At 39.5% G+C, this 19,244-nt stretch overlaps 1 protein-coding gene across 1 annotated transcript; it reads right to left on the bottom strand.

Moving 5' to 3' along the window:
- Nucleotides 1-537: 537 nt before the first annotated feature.
- LOC135478326 (sodium-dependent glucose transporter 1A-like) lies at nt 538-4,600 on the bottom strand. Its single transcript, XM_064758601.1, has 3 exons — nt 4,407-4,600; nt 3,449-3,734; nt 538-1,613 (listed from the first exon to the last, which is right to left on the bottom strand). The coding sequence occupies exons 1-3, from the start codon at nt 4,425-4,427 to the stop codon at nt 538-540; spliced, it is 1,383 nt and encodes a 460-aa protein (XP_064614671.1). The 5' UTR covers nt 4,428-4,600.
- Nucleotides 4,601-19,244: the final 14,644 nt, after the last annotated feature.

Below are 19,244 nucleotides of genomic sequence, written 5' to 3'. Positions count from 1 at the left end.
TTACTTGGTCATACTTGGTCATATCATAAAGAGTGGAATGATTTTCAATATCATGATTTATTTATTTATTTATTTGATTGGTGTTTTACGCCATACTCAAGAATATTCCACTTATACGACGGCGGCCAGCATTATGGTGGGTGGAAACCGGGCAGAGCCCGGGGGAAACACACGACCATCTGCAGGTTGCTGGAAGGCCTTCCCACGTACGGCCGGAGAGGATGCCAGCATGAACTGGACTTGAACTCACAGTGACCGCATTGGTGAGAGGCTCCCTGGTCATTACGCTGCGCTAGCGCGCTAACCAACTGAGCCACGAAGGCCCCTCACAGAGAGTGAAAACAGACATACAACGGCAACTGTGTGATTATTGGCAAATGAACAGTTAACAAACGAATTTCAAGGTTAAGTGGTGTCTTTTCATCAAGTACGCTCTATGGAGGATGCACCTATATTTATTTCCACATTACCGATTAACAAGGAAAACAGATTAAATATTTGCTTTTTTAATCCGGGCAGTTTTATTGCAAACTCAGTTTAAGTCTCTGGCGATGTCATTTCTACATGGAGATCTTGTGGGGTGTGTTTGCTTCCTCTGAAGTAGTGCAAAAAAGACATCAGCACGAAAATGCCCAAGGAGACAGAAGTGTTACCTAGTATCAAGTAAACAAACCACTGCCCAGAGACCATCTCAAACAGATAGCCCAGCAGAGCCATGTTGGACATCGTCCCCACTGCCATGCACACGACGATAAATCCCGCCAGCTTCCCCGAGATTCTCGTGAGATTCTGATCCAACCAGGACACGGAAGAAGCGAAGACGGAAGCCGTACCAAGGCCAATCACAGCGTCGCTGATCCAGATGACGACATCGGATCTGTTCGCGCCGAAAAGGAAACCCACAAGTCCCACAACGATCAAAACAAAATCCATGAGAATCATATTCCGCACGTTGACAAATCGGGCTATGAATATAGCGATGAACCGACCAGCAGCAAAAGTCCCCCAGTACACGGAGTTCGCCCCCGCCCCTCGCCCCTTCTCCAAGGGTAAGTACTTGACGACGTACGGCATCAGAAATGCCGCGTACACTTCCTCCGTACAGCCGTATCCCAGGAAAAATAACCCGAACAGAATGAAATACAGCGAATGAGCACGCTTTGCAGTTTTTACCGAGGGTTCTGCTTCCGCCCCAGCCGCTGTTACGGCATAGGATTTTCCACTCCGCATAAAAAAAATAACGAAAAATGGCACAGAGGTAAGAAAAGTGTACCCTCCCACAAATATATGTGGTATGTAGACACGGGATACTGTGAACGGTGAAGGTAATGCTGCGACATCGGTCGAATTGGCTAATGTTACGTGACCTGTAGATGACCGGATATCCAGTGTAGTCCACCTGGCGGGCTCCGTGTAAACACTCATACCGTGAGACGAGATGTTCGCTCCAATCTCCGTTATGTTCTGCATGGAACTCTCTTCCGGAAGTGGCATCAGAAACGGTTCGGTGAGCAGCGGCGAGCACACTCCGCCCAGAGCGAACGTGAAGTGGAGTGCCTGCATGTATGGATTTGCCTTTGTTCCCCAGATCGTCAGCAGTATGACAGTTCCGCCTAGGCGAAGACAGAATAAGAACACATATTACTGCATGTGCGCATCCTTCGAGTTTTAGGTCGTACTTAATTTTTCAGTCATATGACGACGAGGAGTAATTAGATGTGTGCACATGTACTGAGTCTTCTAGACGCAGGGCGAGTCAGTGCCGCCAAACTGCTGCCACCGCTGAAGCATCATGCCGATTGAATGATTATGGTTTAACGCCATCTCGGCAATATTTCAGCCATTCCTAACTTTAACACATTTAAGTCAGGAATCTGAGAGATGAGAACATCCGAACTAAAATAAAACCGCCAGGCATGTTTGATACCAGTTGAAAAGACCAAATCTTAGTTAAAAGTCCACAACCATAATATTTTATAACATATTTATACACACATCTATACACACACACACACACACACACACACAGACATATATATGTATATATAAACGAGTGGTGTAATTTTCATTTGTTCCGAGCTTTTAGCGGCGAAGAAAGGGAAATTTCCCCACGAGTTTAACACATTTGATGTAATGGGTCACGAATTGTATATCCTACTTATCACAGGTGGTTGCTAGAGAAGAAAATGTCTGTTTGTTTTGACAAGTATGTAAATGAGATGCATACTGATATCGATATATGTGAAACGGTTGGAGCTGAACCACACATTTAACTAAATACAGTTTTAGAAAACATTGAGAAAATCGCTGAACATAAAACATAACACAATCCATTAGTGTGTTATATGACCAGGAGCTTTGTTCGAAAATATCAGTATTCATAACTGATCATTTATCGACAAATTTGGGACCAAAACTGTGGCCTAAAATCTATGTCATATTTCCAAGACGTCACACGATGACTTGCAGTGTTCGAGAAGCGCTGATTTTGAAAATCATACTGAATGAAATATTCAAATACAGGCTTTTAACGCGAACAATTCGCCTCAACTCTTATTTGCTGGTCTTACTAACCAACATGGAACTTGGGGAATGCAACAAAACGGTGTCTACGATGTTTCAAAAGGCTTGGTTTTGGTTCTATTTTGAGATTTCCGTGTGATGGTAGACGTGATGTTGAATCAAATGGTCTCAGTGATACCAATTACCGTGTTCCATGTGGCAAACAGACTAGATCTAAGAATAATGTTGAGGTACATCAGTTGCAGACCAGTTCATTTCCTTTCACCAACCTTTGTTATTTTTCACATTTCATGAAGACACGGGCAAATTATGGGATAAACTCAAAATATTTAATGACAGCATCGCCAGCAATGCCGTCAAATAAATGGAAGAAAGAGTCGACTGTGTAGAACCTTTGCCAAACATGGGCAAAGTCTACAGTCAACAAGGGCATGTTTGATGCCGTGTTGATATCACATCTAATACACTCGGGAGCACTGCTCCCATCGGGAATAAAAGAATCACGCCAAACACACCAGAAATGACATCACGCCCAGATACAGAACCAACAAATCCCCTTTCATTGCTTTAACCTCTAAGTGCTGGGCGCCAAGCGAACACATCACTGACTGACTTAATCAAAGATCTTAAATCTATATACAGCGTTAAGTTAAAGAACGTATGTATGCTTGGAGGTTTCACTTCGTACTTAAAAAATTATGTCGTGTGAGAACGAGGAGTTGTTCTGTGAGTGTGAATACACCTGGGCATCCAGGCCTGTTCTTTTCACTCTAACCTGTGAGTGCTGCATTAGGTTAAAGGGTGCAGAAAGCGTAGGCAGCAAATCGACGTAGCAGTGTACTTCACCAAATAAATACACCAAGAGGCAAGATAAATATGAGAAAATTTGCATCAAGCAGGCGAAATTGTTTACACGTGTATTTACCCGAGTCCATTGCTCCAGTGAAAAGACTTCTGACAAACACTGTCGTAATCATCAGTTCGACCCATCTACACCACGGAACCGTAACTGTGAGTAGGCCAGCCAGCAGTGCGCATGTGCCAAATATCAGTTCCTTGTCAAACTTGTCCAGAAGAAATCCTCCAACCATCGACCCGATCATGTATCCTAGTGAACCGAGCGTGAAAATCAGCGAGCCCTGCTTTATGTCAGCCTCCACGCTCTGAATCAAGTCTAAGAACGACACCCCGGTCTGGGATGGCATTAGACCCTGTGTGAGAGAGAAGATATATATATATATATATATATATATATATATATATATATATATATATATATATATATATATATATATATATATAAAATACAAGCGAAATATTCGGCAGTAAATAAAGCACTAGTCCAACAAATAAATAAATAAATACTTTCTTCTTATTTGTTGATTTGGTTGATTGGCCTTTTACGATGTACTCAAGAATATTTCACTTATACTTCCGCTGCCAGCATTATGCTTACAGAAAATTGGGTTGTATCAGGGGGAGATCCACGAACAGCCGCAGGTTGCTGACAGACCTTCCCACGTACAGAAGTATTTAAATGAAAAAAAAAGTTATCGGTATGTATCAAGATTGCCAAATGTGACATGTAGGAATGACTTACCTTGTGATTGAAGCCCTTGCTCGAAAACTGGACATAGGATATAAAACATACAACAGGGGTATTTGTAAAACTTTCGGTCGGCAAGTATAATATTTTAGAATTATCTTACAAAACATATCTTCACAAAACCTTATATTCAAACAGAAAACACGTTCCATGAATCAGGGGAGATAAGTAGCCAGTCCGCGGGTGATACGTGCTGTGTGTAGTTACTTCCTCCTGAATAATGATTTAAGGGAAATGTGTCAATGGGGCGACCTAATTTGTAGCGTTTAATTCTTACCAGTGCGAAATACGTGGCCATAGTGAAGGCCGTAAGGAGGATCTGATCGCGAAACCTGTTTCCAGCCTTCGCTCTGTTCTCCAGGGCTAGGGGCCGGGAGATTCTGCCTTCTACCGCTCGCGCTCTCGGGCTAGTCTCCACGCCAGATTTCGGCTGTTCACCTGCCGGCTGAGCAGGCGGACTCAGTGCCGAGCTTACATCCTCCGCCGGTCTCCCTGGACGAGTTCGGGACTGCTGGTCACTATCAGCGGGTCTAGAGTCCATCTTTCCTCTCCCACTATCACACACCATATGTTTACCTGACCTCTCGTGGTGAAAACATCACACATGAGAAGTACGAGGTAATGGCACCATCCGTGTCCATGTGACATGCGCGCCACTACAACCATAGTTCCGCGAACTGGACCGAACAATAGTAATACGTACCGTTGGGCTGGTTTGGGGACATCATTGGCCGAACAAAAATTTTACCAAAGCTATCGTCAGAACATGATGTTTTTTGGTAATAAAACAAAGGGGGAAAAAGTAAAAAATAGAAATAAATAAATAAAAATGAGGGAAAAATATATAAAAAAAATCTGCATGGTCTACATATATCTGGGAAAATCAGTTTTACACAGTGCAGAAGATTTAGTAAAGGGAAAGACGAAACCGGAAATAGACCTGTAGGCCTACTTCCGGTTGTATACATAAGTAGAAGTCTTCGGCGAGTACGCGTAGGATGAATAAATGAATGATGATGGAATATCGCTACACCGGCAATTTTCCAGCCATATCGTGGCGAGAATAAATTTAAAAGATGAGCCAGTGAATGGCTTTCAATTGAATGAAAACAGCAAAAATAAAACAAAAGAAGACGAACATGTTTAAAAACAGTTAAAAAGAACCAAATCTTAGTTAAAACTCAAAAACAGTAATATTTTTATGATATATAATCTGTAAAATCGTATGTGTATAGGATATATCTATAGGCCCTATACATGATAAAAAGGCATCGCACTGATGACAGCATCGCCAGCAATGCTGTCAAATAAATAAAATGTGGTTTTGAAGTCTACATAGTCAACCAATATATGTATGATGTCGTATCGAACGTGACATCAAATACACTCGGTATGACTGTCCCCATCAAGATTATAATAATAATAATGATACATAATTAAATTCAAACTCGTTAATACTGCCTGGTCTATTCAAGATATACTATCCAAAAAAAGAAACGCATAACCCGGTTTTTTGCGGAGGTGATGCAGTCTTTTCAATTATGCATAACTAAATAAGAATTGCTATTCTGCAAATATTTTTTTACACAGATTAAGGAAGGGTCCATATCTAGACAACAAGGCCATCAACTTGAGGTAAGACACTCACAATGAGTCTCCCACTTGAGTGGAATGTCAGTATCTGTTGCGACCACCACGGGCACGAATAACAGTTCTGACACGCCTTGTCATAGACTGGATGAGACGCTGGATAGAGGCCTGGGGAATGTTCTGCCACTCCTCCTGCAAACATGCAACTTGCTCTTGAAGCGTTTGGGGTTGAGGTTGACGTTGGCGTAGACGTCGATCAAGTTCATCCCACAGATGCTCAATTGGGTTAAGACCCGGGGAACGGGACGGCCAAGGTAGCACATTTACATTGTTTTCGGCGAGGAAGTCCCTTGTGACACGTGCCGTGTGCGGTCTGGCGTTGTCCTGCTGGAACAACTCCCGCTGAACGTTAATGACAGGTAAGAGGTGTGGCTGCAGGATGGTGTCTCGGTAGCATACGGCCGTAAGATTTCCCTGAACGTGGACAAGATTTGTACGACCAGTATACGATATTGCTGCCCACATCATCACACTCCCTCCACCAAATCTGTCCACTTGGCGTACGCAGTTAGGGGCATAACGTTCGTGAGCACGTCTGTAAACCCGGTTTCTACCATCACGTCTCTGCAATAGGAATCTGGACTCATCACTGAACCAAATGGCCTAAGGCATACAAAAGACATATCTGTGACTACAAAACAGTTAACCTAGAAGAACTGAATAATCTACTAAAAAGTGCAACTTTTGACCTATTTATAGGCATGTTCGATTCCATTGACGATAAAGTCTATGCATGGACCGAATTTTTTCATTCGTGTTGTGCCCAGACTATCCCAACAAAACAGTTATAATAAGGCCAAGGGATAAGCCTTGGATGACAAATGACGTCCGACGTAAATTTCGAATTAGGGAGAGATGGTTCAAAAAGTTTAAACGCACCAAGTCGGATGATGTTAACTTCATTTTCCTTTTGGTTAGAAGAGAAGCCAATGTGACAAAACGCCATGCTACTAGGAGATACATCGACTTTATAAAGTTGAAATTGTCCGAAACCAATGTTGACACGAAGACTTACTGGATTTGAATGAAATCTGTCCTCGACTCTAAAGCAAAACCCCAAATACCTCCACTCTTAGTTAACAACTAAGATATATCTGACGACAGGGAAAAGTAAATGTAAATTGTTCGCCTCTATATCTGCACTGGTTAAAAAACCCGCCTGATTTACCACAATTTTCATATGTTACTGACTCTCGCTTAAGTTTAGTTCAGACAAGTGAATCTGAAGTTTTATTGTGTTTTAACGCCTGAAGGTTAAAAAAGCCTGTGGTATTGATATGGTATCTAATTTTATGTTAAAACACTCTTCCGTAAATATTGCCTTTTGGCTCCCAAAATTATTGAACTTTTCATTGTTAACAGGAACATTTCCGTGTGCGTTGAAATGGTCTCGTCTAAGTCCCACTGTTCATTAGAAAACAAACATGTTTTGTGTGATTGTTCGAAAAAGTTGTTTACAAAAGACTCTACCAGTGTTGCAAGGATAATAACTTACTTATTCCTGAAAACCTCTGGTTTCAAAGAAAACGACCCCACTGTTTACAAGCTTACTCACGTTGTCCATAATATTTAACAGGTGAAGATGCGTGCCTTATATTTTTAGATGTCAGTAAAGCATTTGATAACGTATGGCACGCTGGACTTCTGTATAAACTTAGACAAATAGGAATCGAAGGTGACCTACTAAAATGGCTAGAAAGCTGTTTAAATAATAAATCATTTAACTTATGTGTAAATGGAGCTGAATCTCATCCTCAACACATCTATTCTGGAGTGCCACAGGGCTCTGTCCTTGGCCTACTATTATTTCTTATATTTGTAAATGATATAAACAATGATATAGAATGTAAAATAAATGTATTTGCTGAGGACACGTCTCTTTTTGAACCTATAAATGACATTACTCTTTCTAAACTTAAAATCAAGTGGTCAAATCAGTGGCCAGTGACCTAAAAACTGTGTCTCTACTTGTTTCACTCTGAAAAAATCCATTTCGTCCTAATTTGATTTTGAATGGCGTGGAAGTGAAGAGCGTTGAGTCTCATAAACAGCCCTTGTAAGATTGCAGGAGAATTGAAAAATGAGACAAACATGTTTTAGACATCATCTGCAAAAGTAACAGATTTAAGCATAATGACCAGGACTGAAGCAGCTCTTAGTAGAAAATGCCTGATTAATTTATACTTCAGTACTGTTCGATCAACTATGGAATATACTGATGTTATTTTTGACAACTGTAGTATAAACCTCACTCAGAAATTAGAACAATTTCACCCCATACAATACCCTCAATGATGAGTTAGGTTGGGAACAACTTTACGTTCGTCGCCGAAAGCAAAGGCTACGTATATTTTATAAAATAGTTAACGGCTTATCTCCCCCATATCTTCCACAATTATGTCCAGTCAGAAATAATGATGCTGACCATTCGTACAGGCTTAGAAACCGTAATGACCCCCGCCTCTTTAAATGTAGGATACATATCTTTTCATCCTCATTTTCCCCACAAAAGACAAAGGACTGGAACAACTTATCTTCTACCATCAGAAATTCATCGTAGAGTGCCCACACTTTGTTGCTCCTAGGAAGCATATGCTTGTAGACATAGCAAAAATGATGCGTCCAGGAGTTCACCAATATTTACTTTTGGCTGATTCACTCATTTCCAAATACCTATATAAAGCGTCACTTTTCGGATCTAAAGATTTGGTACTTTTAGATAACAATAAAATATTTCAAACCATCCACAATTACCTCCTGGTCACCAACTGATTCAGCCATTAATACAAAAGATGTTCGCAAATGGTGTTATATTTTACTTAATATGGTAGTATGCATATATGTACAGGTACATTTAGTTATGCAGACAATACTATTTATTTATTCCAAACAAAGATTTGACCATTTAATCTGTAAACGGTCAAATTTTTTACTGTGAATATTTGTAAGGCTTACCTTCTCTTGCGCTTATTTCACTTTATTCTATTTTATTACTATATAATTGTAAGTTAGCAGATATCATTTTAAAAATATTATTTTTCAAACGTTGTAATTAAATGTAAATAATCTCGTTGAGGAAAAGCCCCTCGTGGCCACTAGCTGTGGGCAATCCCCTATAAATAAATAAAGCATTAAATTAAATTAATTTATGCACCTGTAAATTCCATTTGCCCCTGCCCAAGGCGACGGATATATAGGGTGACTGCTTGTTATTCAGTTTTATGAATATTCATTAAATTAATATACTGTAGTTTCATAAAGCATTCTAACAGAATATTACCCGACCTCATCATTTGGATCCGTTTTCAAATTTCCTGCCTAACTTGTTTACAGTCTTTTTAAAATTAAAAATGGACTTATTTTGACTGCCCTTTTATGTTCATTTCTACTTGATATTACTCGAAAGGCTGGAAAATAAGTAAATAATTTCTACTTCTATATGTAGTGATGTCTAGTCTTCCCTCTTTAAGACATTTGAATACTGAGATAAGTCATATTATATGTTTTAGAAATTCACCCCACGTGTGCCTCAACCACCCTGGAGTGCCAACGAGGGCCGTGTCTGAACCTTGGGGGTACCCAGCAGGAAACACACCAGGGACTCCAAAACGTATACTCGGATATGGTGGCTAAATGGAAAGCCATGAAAAAGGTCACATCCCACACTAGCTCTAGCGGGCTAACCCATAGATTATTATTTATAGAGGCTAAGCCCTAGCTTCTTCCTACTCATTGGAGCGGTATTCTGCCAGCCTACCGTGTTGTTTTCCTAGGTTTGATGCTGGCATCCATGGAACATTCATATCTGTCCATCCACATGTCTAAGCTGTTCGTTGTCCCAGGTTGTACCATCGCAAAGCCTCTAGTACATGCGCACGGGTACAAAACTCCTAAACGGTAGATCCATTTCTAAAGTCTTTTGCAATGGACGGCCATGTTGAGATTACGCCATCCCTTTGTGGGCCCGCTTGTCGGACTTTCAAATGGATGAGGACTGTCATCCTCTTTCCTCAGGAATATGTATCGTACTTGTCACAGGCACAGGCTCACAGTACGCTGTTTTCTCCTGGACGGCGTCCGGTAAAAGTGACGAAAGCACTCGACCAACACGTGAGGTGCAAAAACACGGAGACCATTATCTGTCAACATTTCTACTTCTATACACACTTAATTGTTATTCCTGATTTACAGATGTCATGCTCCGAGCAATGACCTCTAGAATGCATTCCAATAATACAAGTATGTAATATTGTATTATTGTAAAAAATAATGCAGTCCTAAAATTAATGTACGTACGTAAATAAACAATTCGCATTGTAAAACAAACAAAAACAAAAATTACCAGTGTAAATGTTTTAATGAAAGCACTGATTTGAAGGGCCAGTATATCTGAAAGGGAAATGGCCCTAAAACCAGTATTTCAACAATAACATTTCCTATCACTTGTAGAGGAATTTCAATCTTTGCACAAACTGATTGCCAACAGGAGAAACCAGAATGACGGTCCTTTTCGCCAGGCACTCGAAGGCAAAGGACTTTGAAAAGTACATTGATAGAGATGTGGTAAATGTATTATCCGGTTTCAAATAGAGGAAATGGCGGGGGGTGGGGGGGGGGGGGGGGGGGGGGCTCTACCAGATGGCAGTCCTCCACAGTGCTGGTTACGAGTTGTGTTATGACAGCCCGGAGATGATCATCGTACCGAGGATTGGTGTAGAAGACTGTGGAGGCCAATCCCAGGTAATTCATTTCTCCTACATTGTCTGATACTATATTGTGTGATACTACATTGTCTGATACTATATTGTGTGATACTACATTGTCTGATACTATATTGTCTGATACTACATTGTCTGATACTATATTGTCTGATACTACATTGTCTGATACTACATTGTCTGATACTATATTGTGTGATACTACATTGTCTGATACTATATTGTGTGATACTACATTGTCTGATACTATATTGTGTGATACTACATTGTCTGATACTATATTGTGTGATACTATATTGTCTGATACTATATTGTCTGATACTACATAGTCTGATACTATATTGTGATACTACATTGTCTGATACTATATTGTGTGATACTACATTGTCTGATACTACATTGTGTGATACTACATTGTCTGATACTACATTGTCTGATACTATATTGTGTGATACTACATTGTCTGATACTATATTGTGTGATACTACATTGTCTGATACTATATTGTCTGATACTACATTGTCTGATACTATATTGTCTGATACTACATTGTCTGATACTATATTGTGTGATACTATATTGTCTGATACTATATTGTGTGATACTATATTGTCTGATACTATATTGTCTGATACTACATTGTCTGATACTATATTGTGTGATACTACATTGTCTGATACTATATTGTCTGATACTGCATTGTCTGATACTATATTGTGTGATACTAATGTCGTTCTTAACAGTAATAAACATGATACATATGGTTCAGTATTATATGGTTCAGTATTATATGGTTCAGAGTGAAGATCTTATCTTCTGTTTTTCTACGGGTCCGAAACTACTTCCGGGAGACGGAAAGTACCAACTATTAAAGCCTGCCTGAAAAAATGAGATAGACGTTTAGCTCAACTGTTGACGCTTTTGCTTGGAGATCCACGGGTCAACAAAGAACATTGTAACACTTTATACAGAATTCAACATTACTTCATGTCGGGGAAAGGTTGGTGCAGATTGACTGATACAGTCATTTAACTCGTATGGAGGAGAATCGGTGGAAAGAAACATATATGTTTTTACTGTGCTTTGGTGGTAAACTTGCCGGCCTATTCGCCCTGGCTTGCTTTCGATTGAAATCAATGTCATATACTTTTTGATCAGGCCTTTGGCTCAGACAAAAGGCGTGCGTCTGATTTAGGGGAATTGTCAGTAACGAGCCAAAGTCGGTGGTTACAACGGTTACTTATCTTTCCTTCACTGATGAATCTTGCAAACCGTCCTAAGTGAAATGATCTTGGAATGACGATAAACCTCAATGAAATAAATAACTCAACACCGATGATTGCATATATTGTACAAATATATTAATTATTCTGTCTTTTGGGCTGAACAGAACTGAAACGTCTTCGCATTAAAACACAGTCACTAAGTTAGAAAGAAAGACTGTGTTTGGAGACAAATGAATCCACTTTTCTGTCAGATTACACTGTAGATGATTTGCCCTTCCATGGGAGAATTGTATATACTAATATATGCTACTTCTATATGTGTACTGAAAGTTAAAAGAAGCAAACCTACATAAACCTATGTAATTTTGGCACATTATCAGTTTGGAAAAACAGGTGTGTATAACTTCGTGACACTATATCATGGGATCTGGAAAAGCAAAATCTTTGAGAAATAATCAAAATTCACAACTTTACGACAACTGCTGCCATTGTTGCATGAATGCAGAAAATACAAATTGCTATTTAAAAAAATCATTATTTCATTAAATGTGGCATGAACAATCGAACTTCAAAAACAGCCTACGCTGAGTAACTATTATGAAAAGAAAGAAAAACAATAAAATGAACTAAATGTCTAAGTCCATGAAAAATATCCAGGTGGTTGGATTTATTTCAATTATTTGGAACCAAGCAAAACGCATGAGAAAAATTGCATTCCAAGTAGGCGAATACATTAGACACAATAGGTGCCAGTGTACAGCACGTTTCTGTCAAGTAAATATATTTATTCACAACTACATAAAGCAGCAGTTATAAATGCTTTGTTAGACCGATCCTCATTGCAAACTACTTTGAGGAAAGAAAACCGATCCTGACGTCATTTACTCCTATGAGCCACCATATAAAAATACTACAAATGCATTTTACTCGGTTAAAAACAACCCTAAAATAAATTCAAACAGTTTCTTCAACAGTTTTGCATGGAGTTTTCTCAGACATTCATACTTCATGCTGATATTCTATTTTCTTTTAAACTAACGACCTCCCAAACATTGTTAAGCAGACTAAACTTATTAAAACGATTACCAAATAACACACACCACCACTGTGTCCTTAGATCTACAAAATATCCAGTATGCAACTCTAGTTAATGGTTTCTTGTTTCTAGTTGTCTGGTTTAAACATTTAAAATATTGTCATTAATGTTAACACAAAAAAGACACAAAGAATGTCTTAAAACGGTGTATGGTCAAACTATTCATAATCCGTAAGCATGACACTGTCACAGTGTTTGAAAAATCCTGTAGGCCGTACACTAATAGTAATGTACACTAGGAAAATTGCAGTTTACCATGTTTAGTTTACCGAGAAAATATATTTGCAATACTGTGATGTTCTATTCGGCGAAGGAGCCTGTTTGTGTTACAAGTATATGTAATTTCCTGAACCTGAAGATTTGGTGGGGGTGGGGTGGGGGGTGGGAGAGGGTCAAAAGAAATGCGTTTGTGATGTAAATAATTATCAATACTTGTGAGTAAGAGACATGTTTTTAGTATAAAACATCTGTTATTGTGTATATTGCAGTAGGTTATAGTTATTATTTACAAATCGTTCTTTAAGAGTCGATTATTGTAAAGTGTTATATTGTTTTCAAGAACTTATGTTTTATTCACTGAAGTATCATTATGAAGACACCAGACAAGACACCCTATCCAGTCACATTTTGCTGACACCAGACCAACAAGTGCTGTTTCCTTCCTCTAATTTCTTAGTGCTCAGAGCCAACGAGCGTTTGCGGTTACCCATGTTATTATGGTCTTAGGTATGATGAATAATAATTGTGTATTATAATGAGTCTGTAACTGGATATCTAGGCCTGTCAGACTTGTGTATTGCGCTGTGGAATTTCTTTAGGCTACGCATTATACACACGATAACCTATAAGTGACTGTACATCTTGTCTCCGTATGGCAGAGATATATACAGATAATTCACTCCCAAAACATTACGGCTCAGAAACCTCACCTTTCACATAAATTATCAAGTACTAGTTTATTCCGTTGTCCAGTGTTATGTAAATGAAATAAATGTGTAGATAGCTGAATTCTTCTGGCAACTAACAGACATCGGAGTGAGGCCTGATCAAGTCTGGTTTAACCTGCCTTAAAAATACCCAGCCAATAATCAACAAGATGACCTCACTTGGCCTCTTTAACATATAGTGATTTCAATACCTACTTAGCCGCCAAAAAAAGAGAAGAAATTCAGTTTACATAAAATGTTACAGATGTTTTGTGCGCCTATCAAATGTATAAAACAATTGACCTTTTAATACCTTCGGGTTTTGCGTACCAAATAAATTTACATACGCTGAGTACACTTCTTTAACAAAATGGAGCACTGGGCTATGTACTATAACGCAGGCAATAAAAGGACGCCAAAATCTGCTTTGAACCAGCTAAAGCTTTTCTCTTACAATCTGTGTGTGTTACATTTAGTCTGCCATCGACGTATTGTGCACAACAGTGCTTTCAAAGATTGAGCGTTGCTTTTCCATAAAAACATGGAAACCTGGGTAAACATACACACTGAGCAGTAAACCATAACACTACTAATGCCACACTGTTAATGAGAACAGACTTGTCCCGAAGTGTTAAAAATCTACCTGCCCGTAATGTAACATTCCTTTTCACCTTTTGCGGGATTCCATCAAAGTTCAGTTCTGCTTTATCTATTCCAAGATGCACTCCATAAATTTTCGCATCCTAACTGTTTTCAGATCCAAATTAATACAATAGGCTTTAAGACCTCGTTTTGTTCTACATAATCATAAATCTTCCTTAACAAATGTTAATTATCAAAAATGCTCAGGAATATTTTTATATAAACCAGGACATTTTATTCTGTAGAACAGTTGTGTCAATAACTGGCTTCAAATTATTCCACGCAGCCTTTGTGTATAAAATTATCCCTTATACACGACTCCATGTCTGAATTGACCAGATTCAACATCACGTGTATGTGTCATATTTCTTGATAATAGTTTGACAGCTCAGCTGTAGTGACTATTGCTTATCTGTGTTATAATTTGTAGAGACCTAATGGTCAAGTGCAGTGTTTCGGAATTCTTCTTGCAAATATATTCGGACAAGAAATGTTTAGGCAATAGGTTGCTGTAATATTTCATTTGATGTTTTTTCCAACGTCGGTAGACAATTTTGGGTTTTCTTTTTTCTCACGACAGCAAGTACAGCATGTCCTTGAGGGACACAAATCCATGTATTGTTTGATTAGGTTTGCTGGTTTGTGTTTGTTCATGCCTGTTAAGTTGAGTTGCACATGTATACTTGTTTGTTTATTTTTGGTATCCACGTGTTTTCGGTTCGTCCTTGAATAAGTTTAGTTTTTCCAAGTATGTTAATTCCGAGCTGAAGTTACGAACATATCTGTATCTTCGTCAATGATGAATCATTCAGAACAACTCGGCTGGCCGCAGAAGTTTCAGTGGAGGTTTCTTTCAGTTCCTTTCCTGTGGATTGTTACACCCAGTTTACCTTCTTTTATATATCTCGGGCCTTATAAATATGCAGGTGTCCAGGAACTCAGCTGGCTACAAGACATTTCGTGCGTTAACTTCAGCAAGTTGTGGGTATTGTTAGCAATTATAAAACATTCTTCCACCTCCAGTCGACCGGCCCGGATAGCACAGTTGGTAGAGCGTCCGCTTCGGGACCGGTAGATCCAGGATCAATCCTTGGTCGAGTCACACCTTGGCGTTCAGCATGAAGGGGACAGTGCAACGGCTGGTTGACCCGTATCAGTATAATGGCTCGGGCGGGGCGGCTTACTTGCCTTCGGTAAGTCGTCTCAGTGATGCAGTACTAAATAAAAGAGCGGTGGAAATCCGTCCTGCAACAAGGAGGCACATTACACGTGCATGCACCCTAATGATTCCTTCGTCGTCATATGACTGAAAAATTGTTGAGTACGACGTTAAACCCCAAGCACTCACTCACTCACTCCACCTCCAGTTAGTCCAGGTGAAAAACATACATCCGTCACCACAGAATCTTTTGTGAAAGACGAGTTTGTTTTTATGTGCATACTCGCTTATCTGATTTTTGTGGTGGTATATAGCTATATCGTAGGGTTCAGGTCTAGGGACCGCTCCCTGCGGGGCTCCCACTATTTGTTGATAGTATTTGCTGTTCAGTTTGAATTCATTCTTGGTCAGTATAAAGGGGTGCCATCTCTATCAGCAGTGCACTGGGCGGTTGGGATGTGTTTCCAAGTCCAGTTTTAAGCCGTGTAGTATTTCAACGAACCGTAGATAGGTGTAAAGGAAAGCAACATCGTATGATGCAAATACTGTATTTCTGGAGGCATTCAAGTTTTCAGTTTCATTTATGAATTCTTTTGTGTAAGACATATATAGGCAGTCTAAGTTTTAACAATGGGTACTAGAAAATAATCTAGACATCTCTCATTTTTTTCCAATGGTGAGCTACTTTGTGATGTAATAAATCTTCCTGATATATAAAAAATCCGAAACACTGAATGACATGCAGGGATCCTGAACTAGTAATTCCGGATCTTGTGTATGTAGCACACTGAAGTTAGCAGCAGGTTAGTTATTAGTTATTAGTCATTCGAATAACTAGTAACTAACTCAGCAGCGGGTTGGTTATTTGAATACCTAATAGCTAACCAACAGCGGGTTAGTTATTGGAATAACTAATAACTAATCAGCATCGGGTCAGTTATTTGAATAGCTAAAAACTTACCAGCAGCAGGTTAGTTATTCAAATAACTGCTGTTGAGTTAGTTATTAGTTATACAAATAAATGATTTCAAATAACTAGCCCGCCGTTGGTTAGTTACTAGTTATCGGAATAACTAACCCGCTGCTGGTTCGAATAACTAACTCGTTGCTGTTTTAGTTATTCAAATAACTAATTTCAAATAACTAACCCGCTGCTAGTTCGAATAACTAACTCGTTTCTGTTTTAGTTATTAGTTATTCAAATAACCAACCCACTGCTGTGAAAGTTATTAGTTATTCAAATAACTGATTTTGAGTTATTCAAATAACTGATTTTGAAAAACTACACCGCTTCTGGGTTAGATATTTGTTAATTCAGTAACTAACCTGCTGCTGGTTAGTTATTGGTTATTCAAATAACTAACCCACTGCTGTGTTAGTCATTAGTTATATTCGAATAACTGATTTTGAATAACTACACCGCTGCTGGGTTAGATATTGGTTATTCTAATAACTAACCAGCTGCTGGTTAGTTATTAGTTATTCAAATAACTAACCCGCTGCTGAGTTAGTTATTAGTTATACGAATAATTAATAACTAACCCGCTGCTAACTTCAGTCTCCCTATTTTAGGTAGGAGGTATAGTGAAGGTTTTACCTTCTCGTACGTATGATATAACTGTTTGTACTGGGGCTGACCACACCTTTGTGTTGTAGTTTATTTACCAGGTTGCGAGCCAGTGTGAGTGTTTCCATGTTGTTGATTTGTTGATAGCGTATACCATCGTAGGTCTGTCTTTCAGCTTCTTTGATGTAGGAAGAGCGGTCCAGGACGACAGTAGTGTTTTTTTTAGTGTTTTGGTCTTACTAATGGTGACAACAAGGTAGATTTAGCCTTTCGTTTCTTTGTGGCAGTGCGGACGCTTTCCATTCGTGGAGGATGGCTATTCTCAAGCTACTTTCGTACTTAACGTGGTCATTTATAATGCCTCTGGCAGGAATCTTTGTGCGTATCTAGGCCTTTGGCAAGGAGAGGGATAGTACCTTTAACCAGACCTGCATTGGAGAAGTTCCTCATGGAGGACTTGGCAATCGCTTGTTCGGATTTTTTTAATAGTCTTTTGCTAGGATCCTTCTTTCTTATCTGCAAAATGTTGTACTCCCTTCACTTTCCTAAACTTACTTTGAAGCAGCGATGAAACTCTTAACATTCTGAGACTGACAGGACTTAAACGCCATTGTCCTCACTGGAGGAACAGGGTCATCCCAATCAGTCCTCTCGGCATATTTTCTGCAAAAACTGCTTACTGACCAAAATAACCTACGTCGATCATAAGATCAGATTTCTGGCATAAGGTCAGATCATTTTGCGTCTATAGCTCTGTCATTAGACGGGATTGAAGACATTACTTCTGGGGAGTAGGAGACAACTTTGTGCAGGACTAGCCCGCATGACTGTTTCTGCTCGAGATAAGAGCAATCGCTTCGTTAACGGCACTAGTTGACATTAGGCTGTCGTCCACGTAAAAATTACGCCTTACTGCTGTACTTCCATACTCACCTCTTTGATCGTCTGCTGCTCGTTTTAGGCCAAAGTTAGCATATACGGAAGAGGAAACAGCCCAAAACAGATGAGCAGTCTTACGGTGCTCAGTTTCCGTGCCCCTTAAGTCACCATCCGGCCACCAAAGGAAACGGAACAAGTGCCGATATTTAGCAGTCACCTTGCACTGATGATACACTTGCCTACGTTATGATACATGATGATGTAGGCTCAAGTCAAAAATGGCAAAGAACCCCCTGTAACCGATTGATTAAATCCGGATTCTGTAACAAATTATCGTTCAAGGACATCCCCTTGTACCTTGGCACTACAATCAAACACCAGGCGTATTTTCGATAGTTTTTTAGATTGGTAAATGTCCCAAACCTTACCAGGATTGCTGCCAGCCTCATCGTCAGGGACCTTTTCTGCATGTCCCTCTATGATATTTCGCATAAAAGCGGTGTAATCTTTCAGAAATGGAGTGTTTGCCAACAAACGACGCTTGAGCGGCATCAGCAGAGAGGTGGCGATATACTTATTGCCAGGTAGCAACACACATTCATTTCTCAGTGGGTGCGGCATTTCGTAATGGCAATGTTTAAGGGTAGTGCCCGACGAAATCTGAAGGATTTTCCTGTCGTCAGGAGACAGGAGTTGTGTCCGAATGGGTACATACATAAAAGATCATTTCCTTTTTTGGAATGTCTACATGAGAGACTAAAACAGGTAAGATCACAGGACTGTTGCAACCACCAATACAGGTAAGATAATCGTCATATAAACTTATCTTACCCATAGTATGATCAGCTTTACCACCTTTGTTAATTTGATCCTCATGCAGGGAGGTGGGATGCTTTTTGGAACAAAGAACCTCATACCTCCCTATATTTGCACCATTTACATTTCTCTGAACATTGTTTAACTAAAAGATGAGTGTCAGATTTAGTGACCTCATACAAATCGATCCCGTTTATCACCACATGGCGGCAACGTTTGATGATTTTCATAAGCAGTGGTGACATTTTCTATGCAACGCGTTACAAGGGCAAAATATCTGCTTATTCTGACAACATAAATTCAAATTTTGTCGCCAATTTTCGCCACGATGTAATAGATGAACGGAAGTTCCGCTCAAGTTTATCAACCCGCAGAATTGCTCAGTAGCTCAGTTCTAAAAGGACACGACTCTAATGCATGGCAATTGTTGTAAATC

The sequence above is a fragment of the Liolophura sinensis genome, chromosome 11 (genome assembly GCF_032854445.1).
Source record: "Liolophura sinensis isolate JHLJ2023 chromosome 11, CUHK_Ljap_v2, whole genome shotgun sequence".
NCBI classification, from domain to species: domain Eukaryota; kingdom Metazoa; phylum Mollusca; class Polyplacophora; order Chitonida; family Chitonidae; genus Liolophura; species Liolophura sinensis.
Note: the sequence above shows the minus strand (reverse complement) of the source record. Positions and strands in the feature narration are given on the sequence as shown.